Source organism: Coenobita brevimanus, chromosome 1 (genome assembly GCF_032717465.1).
Source record: "Coenobita brevimanus isolate Jiangsu-jjx chromosome 1, ASM3271746v2, whole genome shotgun sequence".
In the NCBI taxonomy this organism is placed as follows: domain Eukaryota; kingdom Metazoa; phylum Arthropoda; class Malacostraca; order Decapoda; family Coenobitidae; genus Coenobita; species Coenobita brevimanus.
Window position 1 is genome coordinate 51539817 of NC_136954.1, and position 26915 is coordinate 51566731.

Consider the following 26915-nt stretch of genomic DNA (forward strand, 5'->3'; position numbering starts at 1 on the left):
TCACATGGGACTTATCTTGGAAAGATCATATTGCATCTCTTGAAAAATCTTCTTCCAAGAGATTAGGTGTGCTAAGCAGACTCTGTACCTTCTTTACTCCTGCACAGTTATTGACTTTATACACGGGTTTTATCCGCCCCTGTGTGGAGTACAACTCTCATGTGTGGAGAGGCTCCCCACATAGAGCTCCTCTCAGTAGGGTGGAGTCAAAGGCTATTTGTCTCAACAACTCTCTTCCTCTTACTGGCTCCCTTCAACTTTTGTCTCTTCGCCGCGGTGTTGTCTCCTTATCTCTTTTCTATCGCTGCTTCAATGGCCATTGCTTCTCTGAACTGTCTGCTTGCATCCCTCCACCTCTACGACGGGCGCGTAGCAACCGTCTAGCAACAAACTCTCATCCCTTTTCTGTCCAACTTTCTAACGCAAGAGTTAACCATTACTCCCAGCCCTTCATTTTTGCAACAGGTCAGCTCTGAAACTGTCACCCTCTGTCTGTATTTCCTGCTTCCTGTGATCTCCAGTCTTGCAAACGCAATGTGTCCAGGCTTCTCGAAATGAATGGATCTTGAATTTGGCTCTCGTTTGTATTGTTTTTGTTTTTTTCTTGGAAGGAACATTATGCGGGCTCAGCCTTTGGTTTCTTCTTCCTCGCACACACACACACACACACACACACACACACACACACACACACACACACACACACACACACACACACACACACACACACACACACACACACACACACACACACACACACACACACACACACACACACACACACACACACACACACACACACACACACACACAAATATTTTACTGAAGAAATACAAACCTAACAAAACACACACACAACTCCGCCTCCGCCACACTACTTACCACACCATCACAACGACCATACCATCTCCACCACAAAAAATGCTAACCGAGGAATCACAAGCCCACCACCAATAAAATATACCACAGAGGATCATAATCATGTCCACCACTGCACCACCGTAAACCTACATCACCAGACAAACACAAATTCCTCCACTGAAATACCTCGGAAAAGAAACAGCCACGAAAAAAAGACTCGCCCCACGATACTCGTACTACCTAACACACTACCACCGCCATAGGCACCTTTACCTACCACACCACCCCCACCACAGGCTCCTTCAGCTACCACACCACCACCACCACCACAGGCTCCTTCAGCTACCACATCACCACCATCACAGGCACCTTTACCTACTACACCACCACCACCACCACCACCACCATAGGCGCCTTTACCTACCACACCACCAACACCACAGGCGGCTTTACCTACACCACCACCACCACCACAGGCACCTTTACCTACAACACCACCACCACCACCACCACCACCGCCACCACCACAGGCACATTCACCATACCACACCACCACCACAAACATATTACCATACCACACCACCACCACCACAGACATATTACCTTACCACACCACCACCACCACATCCACCACAGGCACATTTACCTTACCACACCACCACCACCACAAAAACCTCCCTGAAAAAACAAACACAGAGAAACGATCGACTCTCTCCCTCACACCACCACCATCACCTCCACCACACCACAGCCACCACCGCCGCCTCACCTCTTCTGTTTTGACGCGTTAAGCTGGGTCGGTAAAAGCCAGCACACTCCTGTAAAAGTTTGTAGCGGATGGGGTACGTGTGAGTGGAATAGTCAATGTATTGCTATCAGGGGGGCCCGTCCCTATGAATAACAGATGATTGCACGTGTGGGGGTCGGAGCAAGAATGCCGGCTACCTATGGACACCTTTTCTCCCGTGTACTCAGCCCTTACCTTTATTATTTTCTTTGACTTGTCTCCGTATGTTTGTGCCATTGCCTTATTGCATTTTGACCTCCTGGCATACATAATTTTTCCCTTGCCTCTTGGTTTCACTTTTCTTTCTCTTCTGCTGGTTTCTTAATGTCACCAGTCTCTTCAATACAGTGAGGTATATTGCTTGCTTTCTTCTCGCTGTTTCCTTTTGCCTTTTTTCTCTATCAGGGCGCCCCGTCCCTATGAATCAATGATGCTTGCGAGTGTAAAGGTCGATACCAAATATTTGGCGCCTGCAGACCTTCTCCCCACTCTCACGAGGCTTACCTTCTCCTTTTCATTCCTCTTTTCATTTCTGTAGCCTTCCTTAGTGCAATGGCTCCCTTCATTTTAACTTTACGTTCTTTACTTTTTTCCCTTTACCTTTCCCCATCTTATAGCTGTTGTTTGTATTTTTTAACAATTTTGCTCTCTGGCTTTAGTCCCGGTCTTTACGATTTTTTTTTTACTTTATTTCCATACTTTTCGTTATTTCTTACTTAGGTCCTCTTCCTCATTATTGTCTTGTTCTGTGTGTAAATTCTAATTTTTGCTTCCCTTCATTGCTCAGATGTGTTTATATTTTTGTCTTTGTTACATGCTGTCTTTTCCTTGTTTGTTGTCTCCGCCAACGCTGTGAATTACTAATGATTGTACGTGTTAAGGCCGTTGCAAAACACCATTGAGTGCAAGTGTAAAGGCCATTGCAAGAACACCAAGCACCTGTGGGCCCTCTTCCTTCTTCCTTATGGCTCACTCTCACCCTCTGTCTATGTCCTCTCTCTCTATAAGTGTTTTTGTTTTTGTAGTTATGCAGTACCATGATTTTTTTATTATTCGTTCCACGTGCATCTGCCTTTTTCTCTGCCCTGTTTTCTCCTATACAGTTTTGTTTTGTTTTCCCGTATTATCTTTCATAATATATTCTCACTGCTCACCATTGTATTCTTGCTAGCTGTCAGCAGTAATTGGAATTGTACAAATCATTGACCATTTATTTTCAGATCAGTGTTTTTATTTTAACAGCATATCTGTGTTTGTCTGTCTGCCACTGTCTAACTATATCTCTCAGTCTAAGCTTGTCTGTCTGTCTGTCTCTGTCAGTCAGTTAGTCAGTCAGTCTATCTACCTACCTGTCTCCCTATATCTCCAGTCTGTCTAACAGTCAGTCTTGCTATCAGTTTATCTATCTGTCTAGATAGATAGACAGATTGTGTGTGTGTGTGTGTGTGTGTGTGTGTGTGTGTGTGTGTGTGTGTGTGTGTGTGTGTGTGCAATTTAGTTATATGCGTATGCCGACATCTCAGTTTAATTCTCTCTCTCTCTCTCTCTCTCTCTCATTTTTTCCTCGTAATGTAATGGAAAATCGTCAGAGGTCATCAGATTAATGCTTATGGTTGATATTATCCCTGTAAGCGTTATTGGGGGGGGGGGAGGAAAGACAGGAGAAAGGAGGGGTTAGAGCAGCCCTCCAGTACAACAGATCTTAAGTAGCCTGGTTAAAACTCTCAGCAGATAGCGACAACAAAGTGTAAATGACGTCACCCAGATTGTTATGAGCTGAATAAAACCATCTTACGTTAGCTGGAACAGTAATGCTAGAGTTGCCTCGATCGTGAGAGAGTTAATGGTGACGGTATTTGCACTCTGAGGCCGCTTTGAGTCACCCGGTCAATAAACGTCACGAGAAAGTAGGAATTCAGTATCAAATGTCAACAGATTCGTATGGTATAATTCATCCTGTTGGCATTCTTCAAGTTTCTAGTGCAGACGTGTGATCGATATTGCTGTTTGTGTCTGTATGAAAGGTAGCTTTGTAGATGACAGACGTATACTCGCTGACTTTGGACGTGTTGTTATATTTTCTTCATGTTGTGTTCAGACGAGCGTAGAGCAAACTTTTGGAATAAATCCCTAACTTGCTGCTTCACTGCAAGAGGCCTCCCCCAAGCTTAATGTAAGTAGCAGGAATATACCAATAAATTACGTCTTGACGTGATGGCTCGTGTGAATGGTTGGTGGTTGGCAGTTGGACGAATACGTTGGTGTTGGGATTTTTGGTGTTGATGTGAGAGTTCGTGTGTGTGGTTGTGTGGCTGGCAGTTTCAGGGATGTGTTGTCACTCATTCTTGCTGCCACCAGATGATTCTAAAGTTACGAACACTCTTTTTGGAAATCTCTTCTAAGATGAATAAAATCGTCTGGACATGCAAGAATAATCATATAAAAGTCATCACCGTATTGAATTACTTAATATTATCCTTTTGGCTTTGTGATTTTTTGTTTGTTTGAGCGTGTGAGTGGGTAGGACAGGGAAGGTTAAAGTGGCCGTTGGTATGTATTCTGTCTTGGTACCCTCCCTCCCTGCCGCCTCGCAGATGGTAATGCGTTTAGCTTTGCATCACTGCCTTCTCTCCATCTATGAAGGGCTCCAGTCAGCTTTTGATTTTTGACAGGAGACGCGTGAGAAACTTTTGATGTGTGTGATTTTTTTTTACTTGAGTTTGTCTGTGTACGGGTTAATGAAGGCTATATCTAACACCTCCAGCTCAAAAAGTGTCTCTGAAAGCCGAATGAAATCGTCTAGTGATATCAAGAATAGCTTACAGTGAGCCATTAACACGTCATGTACTGGGAAGGAAGAGGGGCGGGGGAATCCACTTTTAGCCTAGGAGACGTGCTTGAGTCTACGGTATCAATTCTATGAGTTTTAGGATGTGGAGAGAAAATTCTGGCTGATGGTAATGCGTTTAGCTTTGCGTCGTTACCATGTCTTTCATTTCTCTTTATCTCCAGCTCTCCGTTTTTCTGTAGCATTGTTAAATGCTCTTTCCTCTCTCTCCAGCTCTTTTGTTTTTATGTAGAAATTTTGAGAGCTTTTGGATAAGGCTCAGTATTTGAATGACGTGATTAATACGAGTATATTGATACATCTCCTCAGTTGGGTGACGCTTTTTCTAGTTTACTCTTGCTACCTCCAGACAATTTTACTTAGCTCAGAGATTCATTGGACTGGAAGGGTTGCATACACACGGCCCACTGGCTATTTTCACTATCTAGGCAACCTCCTTTTCTTCCTTATTTTCTCTTATTCACGATTCCTCTTTGATTTCGTCTCATTTCTTCCCTGTTTCCTCCTGTTTTCTTCATCTTCCAACCCCTTCTTGTCTCTCCTCCTCTTTAATGCTGTGTTTCCCTGTTACCTCCTATTTTGCCCTTCTCCTTTCCCTAGTCTTTCTCCTCTCACGTCCCGTACCAATGCTGTCTTCTCCCCTGTTACCTCCAATCTCCCCGTCTCTCTGTACATCCTCTCCTCTCCTCTCCATCCCAGTGCTATCTTTTATGTTTTTTACCTCCTACCTCCTCTCTCTTTCTCCCAATTCCCTCACCTCTCTCCTACTTCCGAATGCTCTCTTCCTCCCTGTTACCTTCTACTTCTCCTCTCCCTGCCTCCTTATTCCCAATGCTTTCTTTCTGTTTCCTCCTAACTCATTCTCCTGTCAGTTCCTCCTCCTCCTATGTAATCCTATGTAATCCTATGTAATCCTCCTCCTCCTCCTCCTCCTCCCATGTAATCCTATGTAATCCTATGTAATCCTCCTGCTCCTCCTCCTCCTCCTCCCTTCCGTTTTCCTATATTTTATGGGTACTGGACTCCCACTTCCCATCAGAGCGTAGCCCACAATGGATTCAGTAAAACACGTTCATCGGCCAGCATATTTATGGTGATCCCAAGTGTCTATATGGCAGAATAATGACAGAAATAACAGCAAGGGGGAAAAGGGGAGGAAGGGAAGAGTAAGGGATTATGGAATACAGTACATACTGGTACATAATACATACATACATATATAAAAGATAGGTAGTAGTTAGGTAGATATATATTATGTGTATGTGGAGGCGGTGTGTGTGTGTGTGTGTGTGTGTGTGTGTGTGTGTGTGTGTGTGTGTGTGTGTGTGTGTGTGTGTGTGATAAAAACAGGAGCGATGAAAAATAAGAAGGAATAAAAAATAAAGTACAGGAGTGGATGAAAATACGAGAGTTTAAGTTGGATAAAAATAAAGATGGAAAGTGTGGATTTTTATTTACATTTTTTTTTTCGTGGCATAACATGGACGTTGAGGGAAAGATACCTAAAAAAAAATATGGGAATCCGTAAACACCTAGATTACAATTTATGTAAGAGGGGAGAGGAGGCAGAAGGCAGAGACACTGAGGTGGAGATTGATATGAGAGAGGAAAGGGATGGGAGACAGAGTTACATAGATACACAGACCCCGAAGTGCTCTCTGGGTGATCAGTAGAAAGGTTAAACTATGAGAGAGAGAGAGAGAGAGAGAGAGAGAGAGAGAGAGAGAGAGAGAGAGAGAGAGAGAGAGTATGGAACCTTGAAAATGAGTGGAAGTATTGGAAAAGAAAAGTCACATTATTTGAGAGAGAATGTAAGAGCGTGTGATCAAGAGCATATGAAGGTGTGAAAATGGGAGCGAGGGTAAGAAAGATTTACATGTGTAAGAGAGCAGTAGGTAAGAGTGAGAGAGCAAGATCAGAGTGAGAAAATGCGAGGCCAAAGGAATTTAAGCTAAAATGATGGTTGTTAGTGGTGATTGTGATGTTGGTTGATGAATTGGTTGTTTCGTTGGTAGTGATGTTGCTTGGTTGTTTTGGTTGGTTTGGTGGTGAATATAGTTGGTTCGTACTGTAGATATAAGAGTGATATTTAATTGATTGATGCCTGGTTGCTGGTGATGGTAGTGAGGTTGCATAAGGTGATTTGGTTGGTTGGTTAATGACTGTGTTCTTGATTGATTTGGTAGTGATGCATTCTTACTTTTGTTTATGTTATATGACTGGTTGATTGATTGGTTGATGGCTAGTTGGTTGGTTGCTTGATAGACACATTTGGTATTGAGTTTTGTGTAGTTATTTGGTTGATGGGATGGTAACGATGGTGGTTGGTTGGTTGGTTGTGGATGATGGTTAGTTGGTAGTTGTGGCGGTGGTGTTATTAGATAGGTGGTTTGGCGGGGAATATCTGGATTGTCAGGTTGTTGGTAGTGGTGGTTTTGGTTGGTAGTGGCGTTAGAATGGTTGTTTAGTTAGTGATAGTGACGGTGGCTGTTTGTGATAGTGGTTGGCTGTCGTGTTTAATTGGTTTGTTGGTGATGTTGGTGAATATTATTTGCGGAGAGAGAGAGAGAGAGAGAGAGAGAGAGAGAGAGTAGTCATAATGCGTAAACAGATTGATAGATAAATAGGTGAATAAGTAATGAGATAAATAAATAGATACATATATATGGATAAATATGCACACAGATAAAAGTACTGACAGTATAAACAGGCAAGGATAGACAGATACCAGACTGGAAGCCCATTTGACGCAAGGTACATTATAATTCTCGTAACTCATCCCAACAACAGTGGTGGATGCGGAACGTGGCTGCCTACTGTACACACGGCACGAATTAAATATTTTCGCTCTGATGGCTTGTTAAAATTTTGATTGATGATTTCCAAGCGTGATTGATGTTTTGCTGAGTTCAGGATACATAGCAGTACTGTATTTCACCATGTTTTTCAGGAATTTTAATTAACTCTGTCCAATGGCGTATTTCGACTTGCTAAAACGAAATTATTATTATTATTATTATTATTATTATTATTATTATTATTATTTTGGCGTGTAACTGCTCTGACTATACCAAACATCATTGTCCTCCCTTCAAGATTTTATTCTGTGACCTTAACCCCATTATTTCGGTGGCTTTTATGTTTATTTATTTTCGTTTATTGTTTAATATTTACATGGATGGTGTTGTAAGGGAGGTGAATGCAAGAGTTTTAGGTGGTCTGAGTCTGGTAAATGTTGATGGAGGAGAGTGGAATCTGAAGCAGCTGCTGTTTGCAGATGATACTGCACTGGTGACTGATTCAGAGGAGAGATTGAGACAGTTGGTAGAGGAGTTTGGAAGGGTGTGTGAAAGGAGGAAATTGAAAGTAAATGAGAATAAGAGTAAAGTGATGAAGTGTACGAGGTTGATAGATGGTAGGGGGATGAATATAGTTTTGAATGGTGAGTTGCTTGAGGAGGTAGATTGTTTTAAATATCCAGGGTCACATGTTGCTGTGGATGGAAGAATAGATGCAGAAGTGAAGTTTAGAATAAATGAAGTAGGAAAGGTGCTGGGAGGAATGAAAAAAGTGTTTAAATGTCGTTCGCTTAGAATGGATGTAAAGAGAAGGCTGTATGAGGGTGTTGTGGTACCGACTGCGTTATATGGGGCTGAAACATGGAATATGGGTGTAGCAGAGAGGAAAAGTTTGAATGTAATGGAGATGAGATGTCTGAGGAGTATGTGTGGAGTGACGCGTATGGATCGAGTGCGAAATGATGAAGTGCGAAGGAGAACTGGAGTTGTTCGGGAGATGGCTGGTAGAGTTGAGCAGAGGGTGTTGCAATGGTTTGGGCATATGGAGAGAATGGATAATGAGCGATTGGTGAAAAAGATAACTAGATCTGATGTGAGAGGTGTAAGACTGAGAGGAAGACCACGAATAGGATGGATGGACAGTATGAAGAGAGCGCTGGATGCGAGAGGGATGTCTGTTGAGCAAGGAAGAGTGGCTGTGCGTGACAGAAATAAATGGAGAGAAATTGTGAATGAATAAGTGATGACGCAGCCCTGAGGGGATATTCTCCCGCATTTGGTCTGATCAGCTAGTCAGGTCAGGTGCGGGTAAGGGGATGGGTCTGTTATGATGTGGCAGGGGTAAACCAGTTCTGCTGTCGGGCCCTGCTGTGGATGTCACTGCTTGCATTGCGCAGTTGACCCTTGTGCGGTGTGATGCGGTGAGGATCTGTCCGTTCTCCCCTTTGGGGCTAAGATGCGAATGAATGTGTCTGAATGGATGAGTAAATGGAGAGTGAGTCGTCCTGTCTCGGCTACCTCCCTTTCCTTGGGGGAAGCAGCCTAGGTATATAGATAGATAGATAGTTTATTGTTACTTTTAATACTTCAGTCACACCTGTGTTAATCTGAGACACCCAGTTAATCCCTGCAATATGGCGACTTCTTTCCTTGTTTTCGTTTCGTTTTTTTTTTTTTCTCACCTGCAGACGAATTTTCAACATGTATTTGATGTTCATTCACCAGTCTTCTTCTTTACTTTCTGGACCCTACCTAACCCTACCTGTGTGTGAGAAAAAGGCATGATGACGGTGGTGGTGGTGATGATGATGATGATGATAATGGTGATATTGATAATAATGGTGGTGGTGGTGGTGATGATGATGATAATTGTGATACTGATGATAATAGTGGTGGTGGTCATGATGATGATGGTGATGATGATGATGATGATGATGATGATGATGATGACGGTGATGGTGATTATTATTATTATTATTATTATTATTATTATTATTATTATTATTATTATTATTATTATTATGATCATCGTCATCATCATCATCATCATCATCATCATCATTATTATTATTATTGCTATTATTATTGTTATCATTATTATTATGACGATGAAAATGATGATGTAATTGGTTTGGCCTAATATACAAAGCAGTACTCTACTCCATTCTGAAATCTGTTATTCTGTGGCGTAAACCCCTTCCAGATGGTGTCCTCTTTCTTTTGGTTTATTTGTGATACCAACAGAGGATTTTACTCAGCTTAAGGTGTACCTGTAGTAGTGAGGGGGGTTGGGGAAGGCTGTATCTAACCAGCCAATTTAAAAGCTCTTCAGAAATTTTTAAGAAGTGGTAGCATTAGTGGAATATGAAAAACGAAAATTCCAAGTAAATAAGTTAATATGAGAGGACTTTTCTCTCTCTCTCTCTCTCTCTCTCTCGTGGTCGGTTCAGCTCTTTTGGGGAACCCGAAAGTGTTAATACTTGTACCATTCACCTGTCATAGTTGAGACACGTAATATTCCATACCAGCTAAACCCAGACGATTTATTCAGCTGACAGAGTCACAGGAGCCTGATGTTAAACTGAATCTTGACTATATTAAAGGCACACCGTCACCCACCCTACCGAATGCCCTTTGACCTTCACCCTGCCCCTACCTACCACTACGGTATTCTCCCTCACCTTCTCCTCACCTTCCCCACCCTCCCTCGCATCTCCCTTTCCCCTCGCATCTCCCTTTCCCCCTCGCAGCTCCCTTCCCCCTCGCATCTCTCTTTCCCCGTCGCATCTCCCTTTCCCCCTCACATCTCCCTTCCCCCCTCACCTCCCATCTCTTCTGTTCTCCCTTTCAGTTACCTCCCTTTAAAACTCCCATTCTCCCACTCCTCCCCATACTACCCCCCCCTCTCCCACCTCTCTCCGAACCCCCCACTCCCCTCAGCACTCTCCATGGTACCCTCTCTTCTCACCTCACCCCTTCACTTTTCTCCACAGCTTCTCACCACAACGCCCTCTCCTCGCTAAATTCACCCCCTCATCTCTCTCTTCAGTGTTCCCTACTCCCTCACACCCCACATTTCTCTCATTTACCCTTTCCACCCTTCCTCACCTCATTGTGCCCCCCCTTCCCCCCACCTCACATCTCTCTGCCCCCCCTTCCCCCCACCTCACATCTCTCTGCCCCCCCTTTCCCCCCACTTACCTCTTTGTACCTCCTTTTCCCCCACCTCACCTCTCTGTGCCCTCTTCCCCCCCACCTCTCCTCTCTGTACCCCCTCTTCCCCCCCACCTCACCACCATGCCCCTCCTTTCCCCCACCTCACCACCATGCCCCTCCTTTCCCCCACCTCACCCCTTACCCCCCTTTCCCCCTACCCCCCCTTCTCCCATCCCATCTCACCGTGCCCCCCTTTTCCCCACCTCACCTCTCTGTGCCCCCCCCTTTCCCCCCACTTCACGTCTCTGTGCTCTCCCTTTCCCCCACCTCACCTCTCTGTGCTCCCCCTTTCCCCCCCACCACACCTCTCTGTGCCCCCTTTCCCCGCATCCTCACCTTTCTGTGCCCCCCCTTTTCCCCCCACCTCACCTTTCTGTGCACCCTACCTCACCTCTCCGTGCCTCTCTGCTTTCCGCCTCGTCACCTCACCGTGCCTGCAGTGTAGCAATACGTAGCAATAATGAACCAATGCCAGGGAAGGACGTAGCCATTAGGCCACGTGTTATATTGGCAGCATATCATTGACGGCCTGGGTCCTGCCTTGATGGCCTGCCTGTATTGCTGCGCCTCCTACCGCCGCTGGGAACGAGGCCAGTGATTTGTTAGCTGGGAATATGTGCTGATTGCCTGATATTGTGCTGAGGTGGTCGTACGCATTGCCTTACTGCCTGTGACCTAACCTAGAATAGTGCAGCTTAATCTGACTCATCTCGCCTAACCTGCCCTAATAAAACTTAACCTAACCGTGCTTAAACCCGACCAACAAGCTTTTGCTTGTGCGTTTGTTTTCGTTTTTATCGTGGTTCTGTTTTTCTTCGTTGTTATTCTGGGTTTGCTTGTGTTTTTCTTCGTTTTGTTGTGGTTTTGTTTTTTTGCATTTTCGTGGTGTCGGTCTTCTCTTCATTTTTATCGTAGTTTTCTTTGTTTTCTTTTGTTTTATCGTAGTTTTGGTTTCTCCTTTTTTTTATCGTAGTTATATTTCTTTTCTTCGTTTTTATCGTAGTTATGTTTGTTTTCGTTTTATCGTGGTTTCGTTTGTTTTTCCTTCATTTTTTATCGTAGTTTTGTTTTTCTTCGTGTTTTTATCGTGGTCTTGTTTTTCTTTGTTTTTTTATCGTAGTTTTGTTTTTCTTCTTTTTTTACCGTAGTTTTGTTTGTTTTTCTTCGTTTTTTTTATCGTAGTTTTCTTTGTTTTCGTTTTTTATCGTATTTTGTTTGTTTTTCTTAGTTTTTTATCGTAGTTTTGTTTTTCTTCGTTTGTATCGTAATTTTGTTTGTTTTCGTTTTTATCGTAGTTTTGTTTGTTTTTCTTCGTTTTTTATCGTGGTTTTGTTTTTCTTCGTTTTTTTATCGTAGTTTTTTCTTCGTTTTTATCGTAGTTTTGTTTGTTTTCGTTTTTTATCGTAGTTTAGTTTGTTTTTCTTCGTTTTTATCGTAGTTTAGTGTGTTTTCTTCGTTTTTATCGTAGTTTTGTTTTCTTCGTTTTTTATCGTAGTTTTTTCTTCGTTTTTTATCGTGGTTTTTTCTTCGTTTTATATCGTAGTTTTGACTGTTTTTTATCGTAGTTATTTCTTCGTTTTTTTATCGTTTTGTTTGTTTTCGTTTTTTATCGTAGTTTTGTTTTTTCTTCGTTTTTTATCTTAGTTTTGTTTGTTTTTCGTTTGTATCGTAGTTTTGTTTGTTTTGTTTTATCGTAGTTTTGTTTTTTCTTAGTTTTAATCGTGGTTTTGTTTGTTTTCTTCGTGTTTATCGTAGTTTTTTCTTCGTGTTTATCGTAGTTTTGTTTGTTTTCGTTTTTTTATCGTAGTTTTTTTTTTTTTTCGTTTTTATCGTGGTATTGCTTGTTCTCTTCGTTTTTATCGTAGTTGTTTGTTTTCTTCGGTTTTATCGTAGTTTTGTTTTTCTTCGTTTTTATCATAGTTTTTTTCTTCGCTTTTATCGTATTTTTGTTTGTTTTCTTCGTTTTTTTTATCATGGTTTTGTTTGTATTTCCATGTTTTTTTTCGTTTTTTTCATAGTTTTGGCTGTTTTACCTGAGAGTTTCCTGTGGATCGTTTATGCTCCTGTCTTGGTCGCTTAGAATCTGTTTTCGTCGTTCACAAGGCTGGTGAGGGACGCCTGCCCGTGGTGGCACTGATATAGCCGGCTCTGCTACTTAAATATACACACGATCCCTTCCCAGTCCTCTGTAGGAAGGATGGTGAGCTGCCCAAATTCAGCCAGCAGTTCACCTAATTCATATTCAGGGGAGCCTGGGGTTACGGCAACAAACAGCAGCCACAACAAACTTTATCTCTAGCCTGAATGTTTGGACGTTATTGTTGGGTGTTATTGTGTGTGTGTGTGTGTGTGTGTGTGTGTGTGTGTGTGTGTGTGTGTGTGTGTGTGTGTGTGTGTGTGTGTGTGTGTGTGTGTGTGTGTGTGTGTGTGTTAATCTCTCTCTCAATCTACTACACGTCTTATGCCCTTTCTTAGCCACTTTAATTCCCTTTCCAGTTCATAATTACTCATCTCCTTCGTTTGTCGTATATACACGTAGTTAACCTTTAAAATTACCACTTTCCTCTACCGTTATCATTTTCCACCTTTTGTCACATGGCTTTTGTTGCTTGGCGGTAGATAGTTCATTCATTCATTCATTCATTCATTCTCTCTCTCTCTCTCTGTCTCTTTCAGATCGGGACGTGGAGCGACACCCGAGGGCTGGAAACAGTGGCGGTCAAGTACACGAGCCACATGACTGACCGGGTGATGGCTAACAGATCTTACATCGTTACATCCATATTGGTGCGTCTCTCTTTTTCTCTGAATGAGGAATTTTATATACACGAGTGGTAGGTGGTGGCGAGCATCATCCACTCACTTGATGTTGTGCTGTCTACTTCTTCCTTAGCTTTTATCATTCTTTTTCTGTGCCTACCCAACTCTCTTCTTATATCTCCCATCTTTCCTGTCACGTCTTATTGCTTTTCTTTCCTTTACAGGTGGTTTTACATTGAGTGACATGCCAATTTGTTTCCTGTAAGCCAAGAAACCATTAACAACGCTGGGTGGTAACCATATAACCAAACCATACGTGCTCCCTACGGGTCAGTAAGTGGGTTGGTGAAGGGTTAGTGCCCCTCCCCGTAAAACAAATAACTCAAAGTTAAAATGCCACCCCTTACGGGATTATGGCATCTGGCAGTAGATAGATAGATAGTAGTAAGCAGTTGAAAAGTCAGTGTGATCCCATTTTCCTTGTGATTATAGCGGCCCCGTTTTCTCTCATCTCAGGAGAAGCCATTCTTGATGATAAGGAAGGACGGTAACTACACTGGCAATGATCGTTACGAGGGATACGCCAAAGACCTCGCCGACCTCTTGGCATCCTTCCTCGGAATTAACTGTGAGTATATGAGTTTTTTTTTTATGCAAGAAAGAAGGAACCAAAGGCCAGGAGCCCGCAAACCGTTCCTTCCAAGAAAAAATATAAAAAAATACAAAAGAGAGCCAAATTTAAGATCCGTTCATTTCGAGATGCCTGGACACTGCGTTTGAAAGACTGGAGATCATAGGAAGCAGGAAGTACAGACAAAGGGAGACAGTTCCAGAGTTGACCCGTTACATAAATGAAGGAGTTTGGGGGCTTGTGCTGGAAAATGTGAAGGTATTAGAGGGTAACGTAGTATTTATGGGGTATTTAAGATAAATTTCTGGGAATGATCGCTACGAGGGCGAAGCTCAGGGCCTTGCTGACTTCTTGACCACTTGCCTCAGAATTAATTGGAAGTATTTGATTTTTTGGTGCATTTGGGGGGGGAAGGAGTAAATTTGAGAGTTTCGTATCTGTATCCATTCTTTTTGAAGAGATATATGTGTAACATGGTGTCTAGTTTTCTTACGTACTCCATTTATTAATGTTGGTAAAAGAAAAAAAAAAATCTTTCCCACAAGACACATTGCAACATATAAACGATATTGTATTTTCTCTTGATCACTTATTTGTTATAGTTTCCTTGCTGATTTCCTCTTGTTAATGTACTTACCCACATTTTTTTCCCTTAATTTCCCTTAGATATTAACAACTTTGAAGAACAACTGTGATGCCCAGTAGTATCTCATAATAATATTCTCTTGTTCATGCTGACTCATTTATCTGTTAACCTATTTTACTCACGAGATTTTTCTTTCGCAGACACATTGCAACTCGTGAAGGACAACAAGTACGGTGGCCAGAACGATGGCCAGTACGGCGGCTGGGACGGCATGGTGGGGGAGCTGGTGAGACAGGTCAGTGTTGCCTTAATTTTACTTCAGTTACCCTCCATTGGTTTTCTCTTCTCCATTTTCATCTAATTCTCTCACATGATATACTGTATTTGGAAGTTTAGTCTTACATCTCCGGACAAAGTTTATTCAGCTTATAACTAGTGGGATTATATTACCATCATTTAACCTCAGTTTAAAAGAGGTCTCCCAAACGGTGAATTAAAATCGTCTGGAATAGAGAGAGAGAGAGAGAGAGAGAGAGAGAATCCCCTCCCCCCAGGTTCCAATGTAAATAACCTGCCACAAAAAATTATATATATTCTTGATTTGTTGAATTTCTGACCTGCTTTTAAATGAGACAGAAAAAAAATATGTGATTTATTTCTGTTATAAAATGTGCAACCCAATAATCCTCTTTGAAAAGGAAGATGAAGCGTCAGTCAAATTAGTATTTCATTCTCTCTCTCTCTCTCTCTCTCTCTCTCTCTCTCTCTCTCTCTCTCACGATGTGAGGTCAGACAGAATTGACAGATTGGATGGGTAGATAGATAAATGAATACTAACAGATGTTTGAATAGATAAATAGATAGATATATTAACCCCTGGGTCCATGTCACAAGCATTAGTCAACACATTCGCTTTGATGAGAAACCCCCTAATCTGATGACTTGAAACGTCTTTATCACAGCCTTGGTCACCTAATGTCCGCTTTCCACGCTGCTAGATCTCTTACAACCTCTGTTCAGTCCTTTACCCCTGAGGTCACACAACTATATATGACCTTTCTCCCCTTCCCCCTAGTCTGTTTCAGGCTGCCTATAGCAACTCTACACTCAACGTGATGATGATGATGATGATGATGATGATGATGATGATGATGATCCCTAACTCACACGTTTTCTCTGGGCAACAGGAGGCGGACATAGCGATCGCGCCACTAACCATCACATCTTCGAGGGAACAGGTAGTCGACTTCACCAAGCCCTTCATGACCCAAGGCATCTCCATCATGATGAAGAAATCCACCAAGGAGAAACCCGGAGTGTTCAGCTTCATGTCGCCACTCTCCCACGAGATTTGGACCTGCATCGCCTTCGCCTACGTCGGGGTTTCCATCGTCCTGTTCCTCGTCAGCAGATTCTGCCCCAGCGAGTGGAAGGTGAGCTAGTTAGGGGAATGTGCTGGTGAGGTGATGGTTAATTTGGTGAGGGAAGGAATTGCTGTCTATAAGGACTGCTGAGCCTCAGTGGACGGGCTATCAGGTCTGCACTCATAGTCCTATCTCTCTCTCTCTCTCTCTCTCACACACACACACACACACACACACACACACACACACACACACACACACACACACACACACACACACACACACACACACACACACACACACACACACACACACACGTCACCACATCACTGCTAACAAAACTTTTCTATGAACTTAGTATCGAAAGGCACGTAGGAAATTTCGTCAGCAAATATACCTCCAAGTATACACGTGGTCAGCCTCCTGCCACGTAAAACACAAAGGCTGGTTGTTGGTTGATGCACCCTTCTGATTCCATTGCCATTATTTTGCCACATTTTAACTTCTTCTCAGTTTACGTATTATTATTTTGTTCTTGCTCCTTTCAGACGACTTTATTCAGCTTTGGGAGGGAAATCTGGCTTTAAAAAGGCACTAGGGACTGTTTCAAACCCCGTCAGTACGGACCATTTCGTCTAATAAAATCGTTTGGACGGAAGTTGCAAGAAGCAGTACAGTGACATTTTCTGTTGACCTGTTACCAGATTTTTTTTTTTTTTTTTTTAAGCATCGGGGCAGACTTTTCGACCTTTATGAGTTAGATTTGGTCATTCGTAATAGCTTTGTTACTAGTGAGGCTCGCCTAAGCTTAATAAAATCGTCTGGTGGTCGCAAGAATTAAATAATGAGCCATCGTAATCACTTGCAGCTTATGTTATCAGCTAACAGGCAATTATTTTCAGCTACAAGGGTTCAATAGGAGTTAATGGAATCAATGTGTGATGCTTGCAGATCGAAAGTGCAGCTCGTTATGGCAAGATAAGGTGTAAATTACTGACGGTAGCCGCAAATATCTTAAGAAACAGCTTCCCTAGTGTTAAGTTTGGGACTGTTTTTAATCGATATTTTCAGAACGCTAGGTACTGAGGACTGCTTGTGAACCCGTCATGTTAAAATATTGTACACAAGTTCGCTCATCTTACTTATCAGGCATGGTCTTTGGCATGCTTCAGTAGAGTGTTCCGAATCAGCTTTGGAACACAGTGAAAAGTTACAGAGCTGAGTATATTTTACACTGTGTACTTCGTTAATTTCACATTATTGGTACGTTTGGGATCATGGGGATGCATCACAAGGGTAAAGTACTATCTATTAATTAAGAAGCTGAATCCTAAAATCAGTCTTGCCAATAATGTTTCATTGTTTCATAGGGTCCGTATTCGATGTCCAGTGTTCGTGGTAGTGCTTCGTTGTTCCAGCTTGTGTGTGGCCAGTCCTTTGTCGTCATTTCTTCCCAGGGCTGCCATTTACGGAAATTCGTCTGCTAGCACGGACAAAACTGATCATCGATGACGTATACGCATGAGTGTGACGTCACACATCCGTTCCACGGAAAATACGGATTTTCTCTTTATTCTGCAAATTTCTCTGATTTACGCGAAGTAAATGCCTAGGTTAGGGCGTTTTATTTGTGTATACACTTAATACACTGTGACATGTACAGTTTTAGGTCAGATGCAATCTTGTCGTAGTCAACATGCTTAGTCATACTAGCATCGAGGGCCCAATCTATCCCTGACACTGGTCTAGTAGCCTACAGGTGTTCAGAAAAACATTTTTAACTGGGGTGTATCAGTAAGGCAGTAAGTTACTTAGGAATGGTTATTAATGTATAGCTTATTATGTTCAGCCCTGAATTATTCTGTGTGATTTATCAGTGTTTGCCCTACAGCATTAATGCTTCATTCTCTTCCTTATATTGATAGAAAACGTGATGATAGTGAAAAATAAAGTAACACCTTCGCATATAATGTACGATATCGTAGTGATGATAGGGTGGAATAAAATAATACAGTATATGTGTAATATATGATATCATGAAATTACAGTCGATTACCTACAGGCTGTTAGTAGGACGACTTGAGTAGGTACCGATACGTAATTATGTATTTCATGTATTTACAAGTTGTCATGTCACCCACCAAGAAATTTCGAGACGAGTGGTTGTTTAACGTGGATTATCAGCCCTGATAAATGTTTGGCTAATGGGAAAAACAAGGAATAATGTGAATAAGATACATAAATGGTAGGCTTTCGTCTTTTTGTCATAGTTACACACACAGAGTTACGCCAATTGACAAAGAAAACGATATGATGTCATATATCCTTAAGCGAGCTGTGACTGTGAGTGGCCAGGATCTCTGACCAGTCAGAGTGTACGGAATTTCATCACACGGAAACAGGGATGTTCTACGTACCATAATTATCGTTTTTGTACTATAATTTGGGGTGCTTGTACGATGTACGATATCACATTCAAAATATACGATAATTTTTGTCTATTCCAGCTTCCCTAGATTTTTTTTTATATATACTGCAGGTTAACAACACTCAGTATTCCCGCCACACGGTTCATTGTGCCCACACCCCAGTAACCCACGCTTCCCCTAAGTCACTCATGAAATTCCTTTCCCCTCCCAGTCCCATGGGACGTCAGGGCCAAGCCCGGCCGACCCCATAAATGTCAAGGACTTAGAAGTTCAAACTTTACTTGGTGCTTGGTAGTGCCACTACCAAGTTTTCAGCAAAGTAAATTTAACAAAAACAAGAATAAGGAATAGACTGGCAACAAGAACAGTAAATGGGATCCTCCTAGCATCAAAGAATCAGGCATGTCTTGCTCAGCATTTAAACCAACAAATGAAATGCTAAACAGAATGAACAATCAGACTTTGTATTCAGAGGAGTGTGAAGACAGTGAAGTAGGCCTATGTATCCCATCGGACTCGGAATGAAAATGCAATAAATGAAAATGTAGACGCTAATATTTTTAAGAACAATCATTTTTTCTGCATAACTAAGTTAAATAAGTAATTTCATTGTACCATAAAATACCTATGAATTAAAAATGAACAATTTATTCATTGTTTTAATTGAAAATTTACCTGTACGATAATTTTAGGGTAAGATACGTTTCATGCTACGGTACGATATATTGGTTCGCTGGGCAGAACATCCCTGCACGGAAATCAGACAGCTCTGTTTCTTCCTCTAGCTCAGTTTGTTTATGAACCTTGTGCGGTGTAGATCTTTGGACAGAATTGTCGATGTTTTTCTCCTCTAGTGAATGCAGTATTGTTTTGTTTTTGGCTTTAGTGGTTTATACTTCTTTATGTTAAGTAATGGCTTAGTGTTATCCATTAAGTGATTACCGTTCACAGTTTTCAAATACTATTAGTAACCTTGATAAATTTTCATCTGTTCCTCTAAAGTACTTTTTTCTGCCATACATCTTCGGATATTACGCAGTTTTCCACAAGAATTTTTCTGGTCTTGTAGATACGTAGATATTTCTGATAAAATTGTGAACATGATTAGATCTATCTATCTATCTATTGCCAGGCGCCTTAATTCCGTAAGGGGTGGCCACAAACAAATCGCCTCCATGTCGCCCTGTCCCCCGCCATTTCATTGCCTTGCTGCCAGCTCACACCCCCTCTCTCATATACCTCTCCACTCTATCCCTCCATCTCATCCTTGGCCTCCCCCTCCCTCTCCCCCTCTCTCTGGCTCTCATCGTCAGTCTCTCACTCTCCATCCTGTTTGAGTAGATCCTGTTCTTAAATACATAAACGACCTCCTTCTAGGTTTGATTCAGAATATACCCTAAGATATCACAGAAGGCTCGCAAAAATATTGGTGTATAGTCTTGGTCATAATATTGTTCCACATTTTAGCCGAATAATTATGGAACTCTTAAGTGACATTCTGAGAAATTATTAGGCTCCGAGTATAGTATGAGAGAGAGAGAGAGAGAGAGAGAGAGAGAGAGAGAGAGAGAGAGAGACGAGGCAAGTATACGTTCAGGGACACTACTTATAACAATAATAATAATAATGATGATGATGATGATGATGATGATGATGATAATAATAATAATAATAATAGTAATAATAATAATAATCCATCCATCCATCATCCAATCCTACATTGCCCCATAATAATAATAAACGTAGCCATATCCAACCCTCTCCTTTTACTTGCAGGTGATAGATACGTACGGCAAGTCCAGTATCAGCAACGACTTCAGCATCTGCAACAGTCTGTGGTTCACCCTGGGGGCGTTCATGCAACAAGGGGTCGATATCTGCCCAAGGTGAGCAGCAGTTACATAGAATTTTTTTTTTAATGCGAGGAAGAAGGAACCAAAGGCCGCTAGCCCGCAATTAGTTGTTCCTTCCAAGAGAAAAACAGAATACAAGAGAAAGGCAAATTCAAGATCCGATCATTTCGAGATGCCTGGACACACTGTGTTTGAAAGAAAGACTGGAGATTACAGGAAGCAGGAAATACAGACAGAGGGAGACAGTTCCAGAGTTGACCTGTTGCATAAATGAAGGACTGGGAGTAACGGTTAACTCTTGCATTAGAGTTGGACAGAAAAGGGATGAGAGTTTGCTGCTAGACGGGTGCTACGCGCCTGTCGTAGAGGTGAAGGAATGCATGCAGACAGTTCAGAGGAGTAGTTACATACACCATACAGATAAGAACCGTATTTTATTCTTAGGAACTCTGGTGTATATATTAATGGAAAGACTTGCTCCTTGATTACAGGTGTACAAGGGTCATGGAATTCTGGCCCGAGCAGGTGAGAACTATGCTGATACACAGACCATACAGATATCACGGTTATTTCTCGGCTGACTGGGTTTTATGGTAGTAGGAAGACTTACTTGATAATTGCAGATCGAAAGAAACCTATACTTTTGCGGAACAGAGAGAGACAGACAGACAGACACATACAAAGCTATGGTCTCTGGTTCACTTTGGGAAATTCATGCAACAGAGGACTGATTTATATGCAAGTTACAACTGCAGTATTACGACGACCAGACAGTTTATGGCCAGTGTTTTTCTAGTTGGTCCGACATTAATATTTATAGATAGGCTTCTTCATAATTATTAACATTTAAGAACCATAGCTAACGAGCAGTGAGAGTTAAATATCCATCATCCATACAGGCTTAATGTACAGTCACCAAAAGCCCTGTCACATGCCCTTCTCTCTATGAATATTGAGAATGGTGTGGTGAATCCGTAGCAACCGACTTTGATGGCTTTTTTATAATAGTCGTGGCGCGTGACTCTGAGGTTGTCATTACCGTGCCCTGGCAACCTACCAGTCAACAGTGCGTCCGATTTCGTGTATAATATGATACGCTTATGATTCGTGTATAATATATTCGTGTGTAATAATATGATTCGTATATATGATACGAAATCGGACGCACTGTTTAAAGGTAGCTTGCCGGGTAACGATAATGACAACCTCAGAGTCGTGCGCCGCGATTATACCAAGTTATCGATGTTGGTTGCTGCTGATTCACTGGACTGATTATCGAACCCCATGGAGAGAAAAAGCAGAAGAGGAGACAGGACTCCAGATGCTGAGTGTATCATATTTATTTATTTTTATTTTTTATTTATGTGCAAGTGGCTTTAACGTTTATAATGACTGGTGATTCCATGTTTGAGTATTGGACAGACAAACTGAAAAAGAGAATGTATTGCTGAATGGTGTGTGTGTGTGTGTGTGTGTGTGTGTGTGTGTGTGTGTGTGTGTGTGTGTTATTCTGTGCCCTCTCTCTCTCTCTCTCTCTCTCTCTCTCTCTCTCGTTGGCAGCTGGGATAAGATACAAAATTCGTAGTTTGGCGCCAAAGGATGATTAGATACCCGTGACTTTTTTTTTTATCAGTTTATTTCTATGCTTTAGGCTGTACTGATAACTTTTTTTTTCTTTTTTTTTTAAATCTCCAAGCAGTGATATTCAGCTCGAGAGACTTTTCGGATTGGAAAAGTTTTGATTTAGTTTCCATTAATTTGTCCAGTATTAGAAATCCATTTTTACTTTAATATAACAGCTTCAGATTCCACCACGTCATTGCAGTGAAAGGGTCAACACTGCATGATTCTCTGCACCTCACGAAGAACCTCTCAGACTGGAAGACTTACGAAAAGGAAACAGATTCAGTCCTTTCAATCCAATCATTTGTTTTCTGGTATTTCATTTACGCTGTCAGTAAATTACTTCAACTAAGGACGCATATTGTTCACCCGTCCGGTATCTTTCTCAGCACCTCTCCCTAAGGTTTCCTATACGAATCAACTTACCCTCCTCTTGTTTGCTATTTCTGTAACTTTATTATCAACATACTTTGCACCCATAACGTCGACCTATCTATCTGTCCATAACCAGACGCCATAATCCCGTAAGGGATGGCCATTTGTCTTTGAGTTGTTTTACGGGGAGGGGCACTAACCCCCTGTTAACCCATTTGCTGACATGTAGGGAAAACGTTACATAGTAACCACCCACTGATGTAAATGGTTTCCTGAGTTACAGGAAACCATTTGGCTTGTCACTCAATGTAAAGCCACCTGAAAAGGAAAGAAGAGTAATAAAAAGTGACTGGAGAGATGGGAGATATAGGAAGAGAGGAGGGCAGACACAGAAAAGCAATGATAAAGGTGAAGGCAGAAGCAGACAGCACTGCATAACGTACTCGTACAAGAGAGTAAAACAAGAGTATGCGGAATAAATCATTCAGAAAGTGCTGCGAAGCCAAGGACGCTACCTAGACCTCGGGAATAGGATGCACGTCTACCAGTGAAGAGTATAATGAGGGCTGTCTGACTCTCACCATTCGAAAAATCTCTCGAAAGCCTAATACTGTACATTCGTTTGGTGGTAGAACGGATAAAATGTAAGAGGCCACCGTCGTGAAGTGGTTAGCCCTCCAGTATCGTGACTTTGATATTCTTTATGTTGACACCAAATGATTTGTGCAATTAAGGCAGACCTCTTGTGGGAAAGGGGTTAATGAAGTTTTAATTCTCTTATCTTACCTCTTCACTTAGAAAAACCTCGATTTAGTTTAATAAAATTGTAGGTGGCAAGAATGTATTATAGAAGACGATCTCTGGCTTAAACGGCCTCTCTGACACCGCCATTCCCTCACAGATCTGTCTCCAAAACTTTCCCCTTCACAGAATATCACCTCCACCACTGCTCACCTTCAAGATTGCTCTCGGGCCGTGTCATGGGGAATGCATTGTAGTTCTTTACGTTAATCATCATCCATCAGCAACAACTATACTCCTTTTTAACACACATTCCTTCCCTCATAGATTACTTCACACCTCTTAGAGCGCGCATTTTCACAGAGAACAAAATAAACTAAAAAACTTCTGCTGACGTAGACTGTCCGATCATGTAGATTGGTATAAAAAAATAAAAAATCACTTATTCACTTTGTGAGCAATCCGTTTCTCAGTGGCAACTACATTGCGTGTGGCAATAAGAAAAAGTTTATGTAGAGCATGGCCTATGAAACGAGACATACAGGTTTATTGTGACCTACTCGATCGGACAGTTTGCGTCTGAATACGTTCTGTTCCAGCCTCAGTGTAAATGTACAGTACCCTTACCCCTCACAGAATTGTGCATCCACCACTCCTGTCCTTCCGCATTGCTGTCGGGCTGTGTCATGGGAAGTTTGTGATGGTTCTGTACGCTGATCATCATACTCATCATCCATACACCTTTTTCACACTTTCCATCCCTCACAGCTCTTTCCACACCTCTTACTCTCACAGAATATTACCTCCATCACCACTCACCTTGCAGATCGCTGTCGGGTCGTCTCGTGGGAAGTGCGTGGTGGTTCTTCACGCTAATCATCATCTCCTCGTACACCGCCAACCTGGCCGCCTTCCTCACCGTCGAGAGGCTGGTCACCCCCATCAACTCGGTGGACGATTTGGCCAGTCAGACGGAGGTGGAGTATGGCACGCTCCAAGGGGGATCATCCATGAAGTTTTTCGAGGTAAGGCAATGTTTTTTTTTCTTTCATATATTATGACTGAGTAGTTAATTGATGGTAAATTTAAAAAAAAAGAGGTTTAAGCTTTACAAATGAGCCTGTCAAACTTACTCTTTCTATGGAATCGAGTTTTCTTGGTGAAGACGACTGTGTGTGTGTATGGGGGGGGGTTCAGGTTATTTCTGGTTTGTGTATTAATCCCAGTTGGTTTAATTCCTTCAGTCCAGTGTGGTATGTTTGTGTTCTAGCTACCTCCTGGCAATAATATTCAACTTAGGAGTGCTCATTTATTCTCAAGTGGTCCGAAGTCTTTGCCAATCCCAGTTGTCTAAAGGTAGCAGGAGGAGGCTGGGTTGTCATGGTAACAGTGTCACGCCACAAACACCAAATTACTGTGTATTGTCACTTGGTGAATCGTAGTGCTTTGCTGGTCATTCAGGGATTGTGGATAGCATTGTTGTGACGTCATCAGCTGTCAGTCAGGACAGAGCTGCATCAGGGTCGTCTGCAGTGACCATATACTTGTATATGATGATAGTCTATCTATCTATCTATTGCCAGATGCCTGAAGCTCTAAAAGGGCCATTAATCCTGAATGGAACCTCAGAGCATGATAGTGTTGTGTAATCAATGCAGGTGGCATTGACGACAAAGTTTGTTTTCTGCACATAAACAAAGTACATGCTTGAGGAACAGACATTTTGCCATGACCATACTTCGACTGTTGCCATTTTAACTTCTTTCTACCTGAAAAATGATTGCTTAAAACTCGTGAAACCACATGAGATACATAGCTACATATAAAATTACGTTCAGTCAGATCATATAGCAATGAACTGATCAAGACAAAGGAACTATTGTTGCGTATATTCAATAAATGGTGTGAGATGAAGTGGCTTTCCCTCATGTGAACCTGGTATTAAAAGAGGAAAACATGGTCGGGGGTTCACACTATTGTGTTGTGTGTGGTAAAGCCAAATGCGCACAGAAGATTGGTAAGTGTTATGTACTCTTAACGTCGGGTTATTCGCCATTAGACCCGGAATAATGTAACCCAGAGTAGTACTACCCGTGGCTGTGAGTGTTTAACGTGCGGAGTTTAGTTCTTACTTATATATATGCTTAGACATCCCTGGTTTGTTGGCTTTTGTGTGTGTTCATGAATGGTGTACACAATTCTGTTTTGCTGTGTAGGCAGTACATTCTTGGGTACAGAACTGAGTACAATAATATATTCTTCATTCAATTTATATATTGATATTTGTGATTGGTGGAATTCATTATACTTTCTCAAGTTTATATGTGGAAATACCATTATGGTTTGTGCAATGTATTAATTACGGATTTGTGCTGGAAGGGGAATGAGTGCACAAGGCAGTTCGGCAGTGTGTAATAAAGTGCCCACGGCAATAGTGCAGACAGACAAGAACTACTAGCAAGTTAAGACAGCCAGTTATTAATTGGGTCACCTGTTGTTTGTGCTTCAGTATTTCACTCATGTACCACAGGATGTTCATTATTACTATGTGGCTTATTTGATGAACAGTTAAAGAAATAGTGATGAATAAGATACGTATCTGTGTGGTAAAAGCATGTGGTGTTTAGATAGGCTACTGGTGACCACTAGAGAAGTATAGTGCAGTCTTACATGAAAGCACTGTTACATTGGATATAGTACTAAGACACTGAGAGTTTCAGCATGCTTTGCTGATCATCAGGTGTTATGAATGAGCTTACGCTGTGATGTATTGTGTTCATTTGTTAGTTTTATGTTCTGTATATAGGCCTGTTCTGGTTATTGTAATTAAAGATAGTTAAAAATTCACAGTGTTCATAATACCACCCACTCTGGTAATACACTGATGTGGTTTCGTAGTCGATGTCGTAACTGCTTGTTGTGTCCCATGAACTATCCTTCACAGATAATTCAATGAACAACACGTCATAAGATTGATGGGATGAAGTTTTTCACTACTCTACTGTACCTTGGCCTAAAATTGCCTTCTCTCCAACTTCAAAACTGAGTGTTAACAAAAGAGTATCACTAGAATATGATACTAGTCATGAAGTGCTATGGAGAGGATGAAAGGTACAGTACTGTCTAATTCTGCCACCGAGTTACATGAAATAAGCTGCAACAAGACAAGAATCTGAGTCAAGTTCATCATTGACATCAATTCCCCTTTTTCTTGCCGCCACCAGATTTTTATTTATTTATTTATTTACTTTTTTTTTGACATTTCCAACTGGAAGTTAAACACAGCCTTCATTAACCTCTTCAGTACGAGGTCTTTCTTAACTTAAATGAAATCGTACCAGACTGAAGGGGAAAAAGAGGTCCCAGCAGTGCTTTGGGGTCGATTTGTGGACAGTTCGATTAGATGGCAATGGTGGTGGTGGTGGAGCTGGCTGTGGTCATGATGATGATGGTGGCGCAGACAACGGCAGCGACTATTTTTTAATAAGTTTTCGCAACAGCACATTGTCCATTTAAGTATAGGCCACATAAAAACAACCATTGTATATTTGCAGTCTTTTTCAGCATTCCAAGATTATTGTCTTCCTGCAAGAATCTGTTCACTTCCACGCACTGTGAGGGGATCAGCATATTGTATTGTACCAATCACCGTACGATTTCACCTTACTGTTCAAGAATGTTTTTTCAGTATTGCTCTTGCTGTTGGTGTTATATTGTTGTTTCCACTAGTTTATTTTTTTACCCTTTTCAGCATTCCAGGGTAAGTGTGTACAGTCGAATGTGGGAGTTCATGTCGTCGCGTAAGCATGTGTTCACGTCCACGTACGAGGAAGGCATTGAGCGGGTACGAACGTCAAAGGGCAAGTACGCCTTTCTGCTAGAGAGTGTCAAGAATGACTTCATCAACGAACAACTTCCCTGCGACACCATGAAGATCGGACACAACCTGAACTCCAATGGGTACGGCGTAGCCACCCTTCAACACTCGCCGCTTAAGTGAGTACAGAAAATATCAGTCAGAAATAGGTTTGAGCCGTTCAGTT

The 26915-nt window shown here is 41.8% G+C and overlaps 1 protein-coding gene across 1 annotated transcript in view; it reads left to right on the top strand.

Moving 5' to 3' along the window:
- LOC145396986 (glutamate receptor 1-like) overlaps positions 1-26915 on the top strand; it is an 86229-nt gene that overhangs the window by 22297 nt on the left and 37017 nt on the right. Inside the window, exons 4-9 of the mRNA XM_080270235.1 lie at positions 13763-13898; positions 14688-14782; positions 15675-15920; positions 20057-20166; positions 23699-23897; positions 26624-26868. Coding sequence (XP_080126361.1) covers positions 13763-13898; positions 14688-14782; positions 15675-15920; positions 20057-20166; positions 23699-23897; positions 26624-26868 — 1031 coding nt within the window. The remainder of the gene's footprint in view (positions 1-13762; positions 13899-14687; positions 14783-15674; positions 15921-20056; positions 20167-23698; positions 23898-26623; positions 26869-26915) is intronic.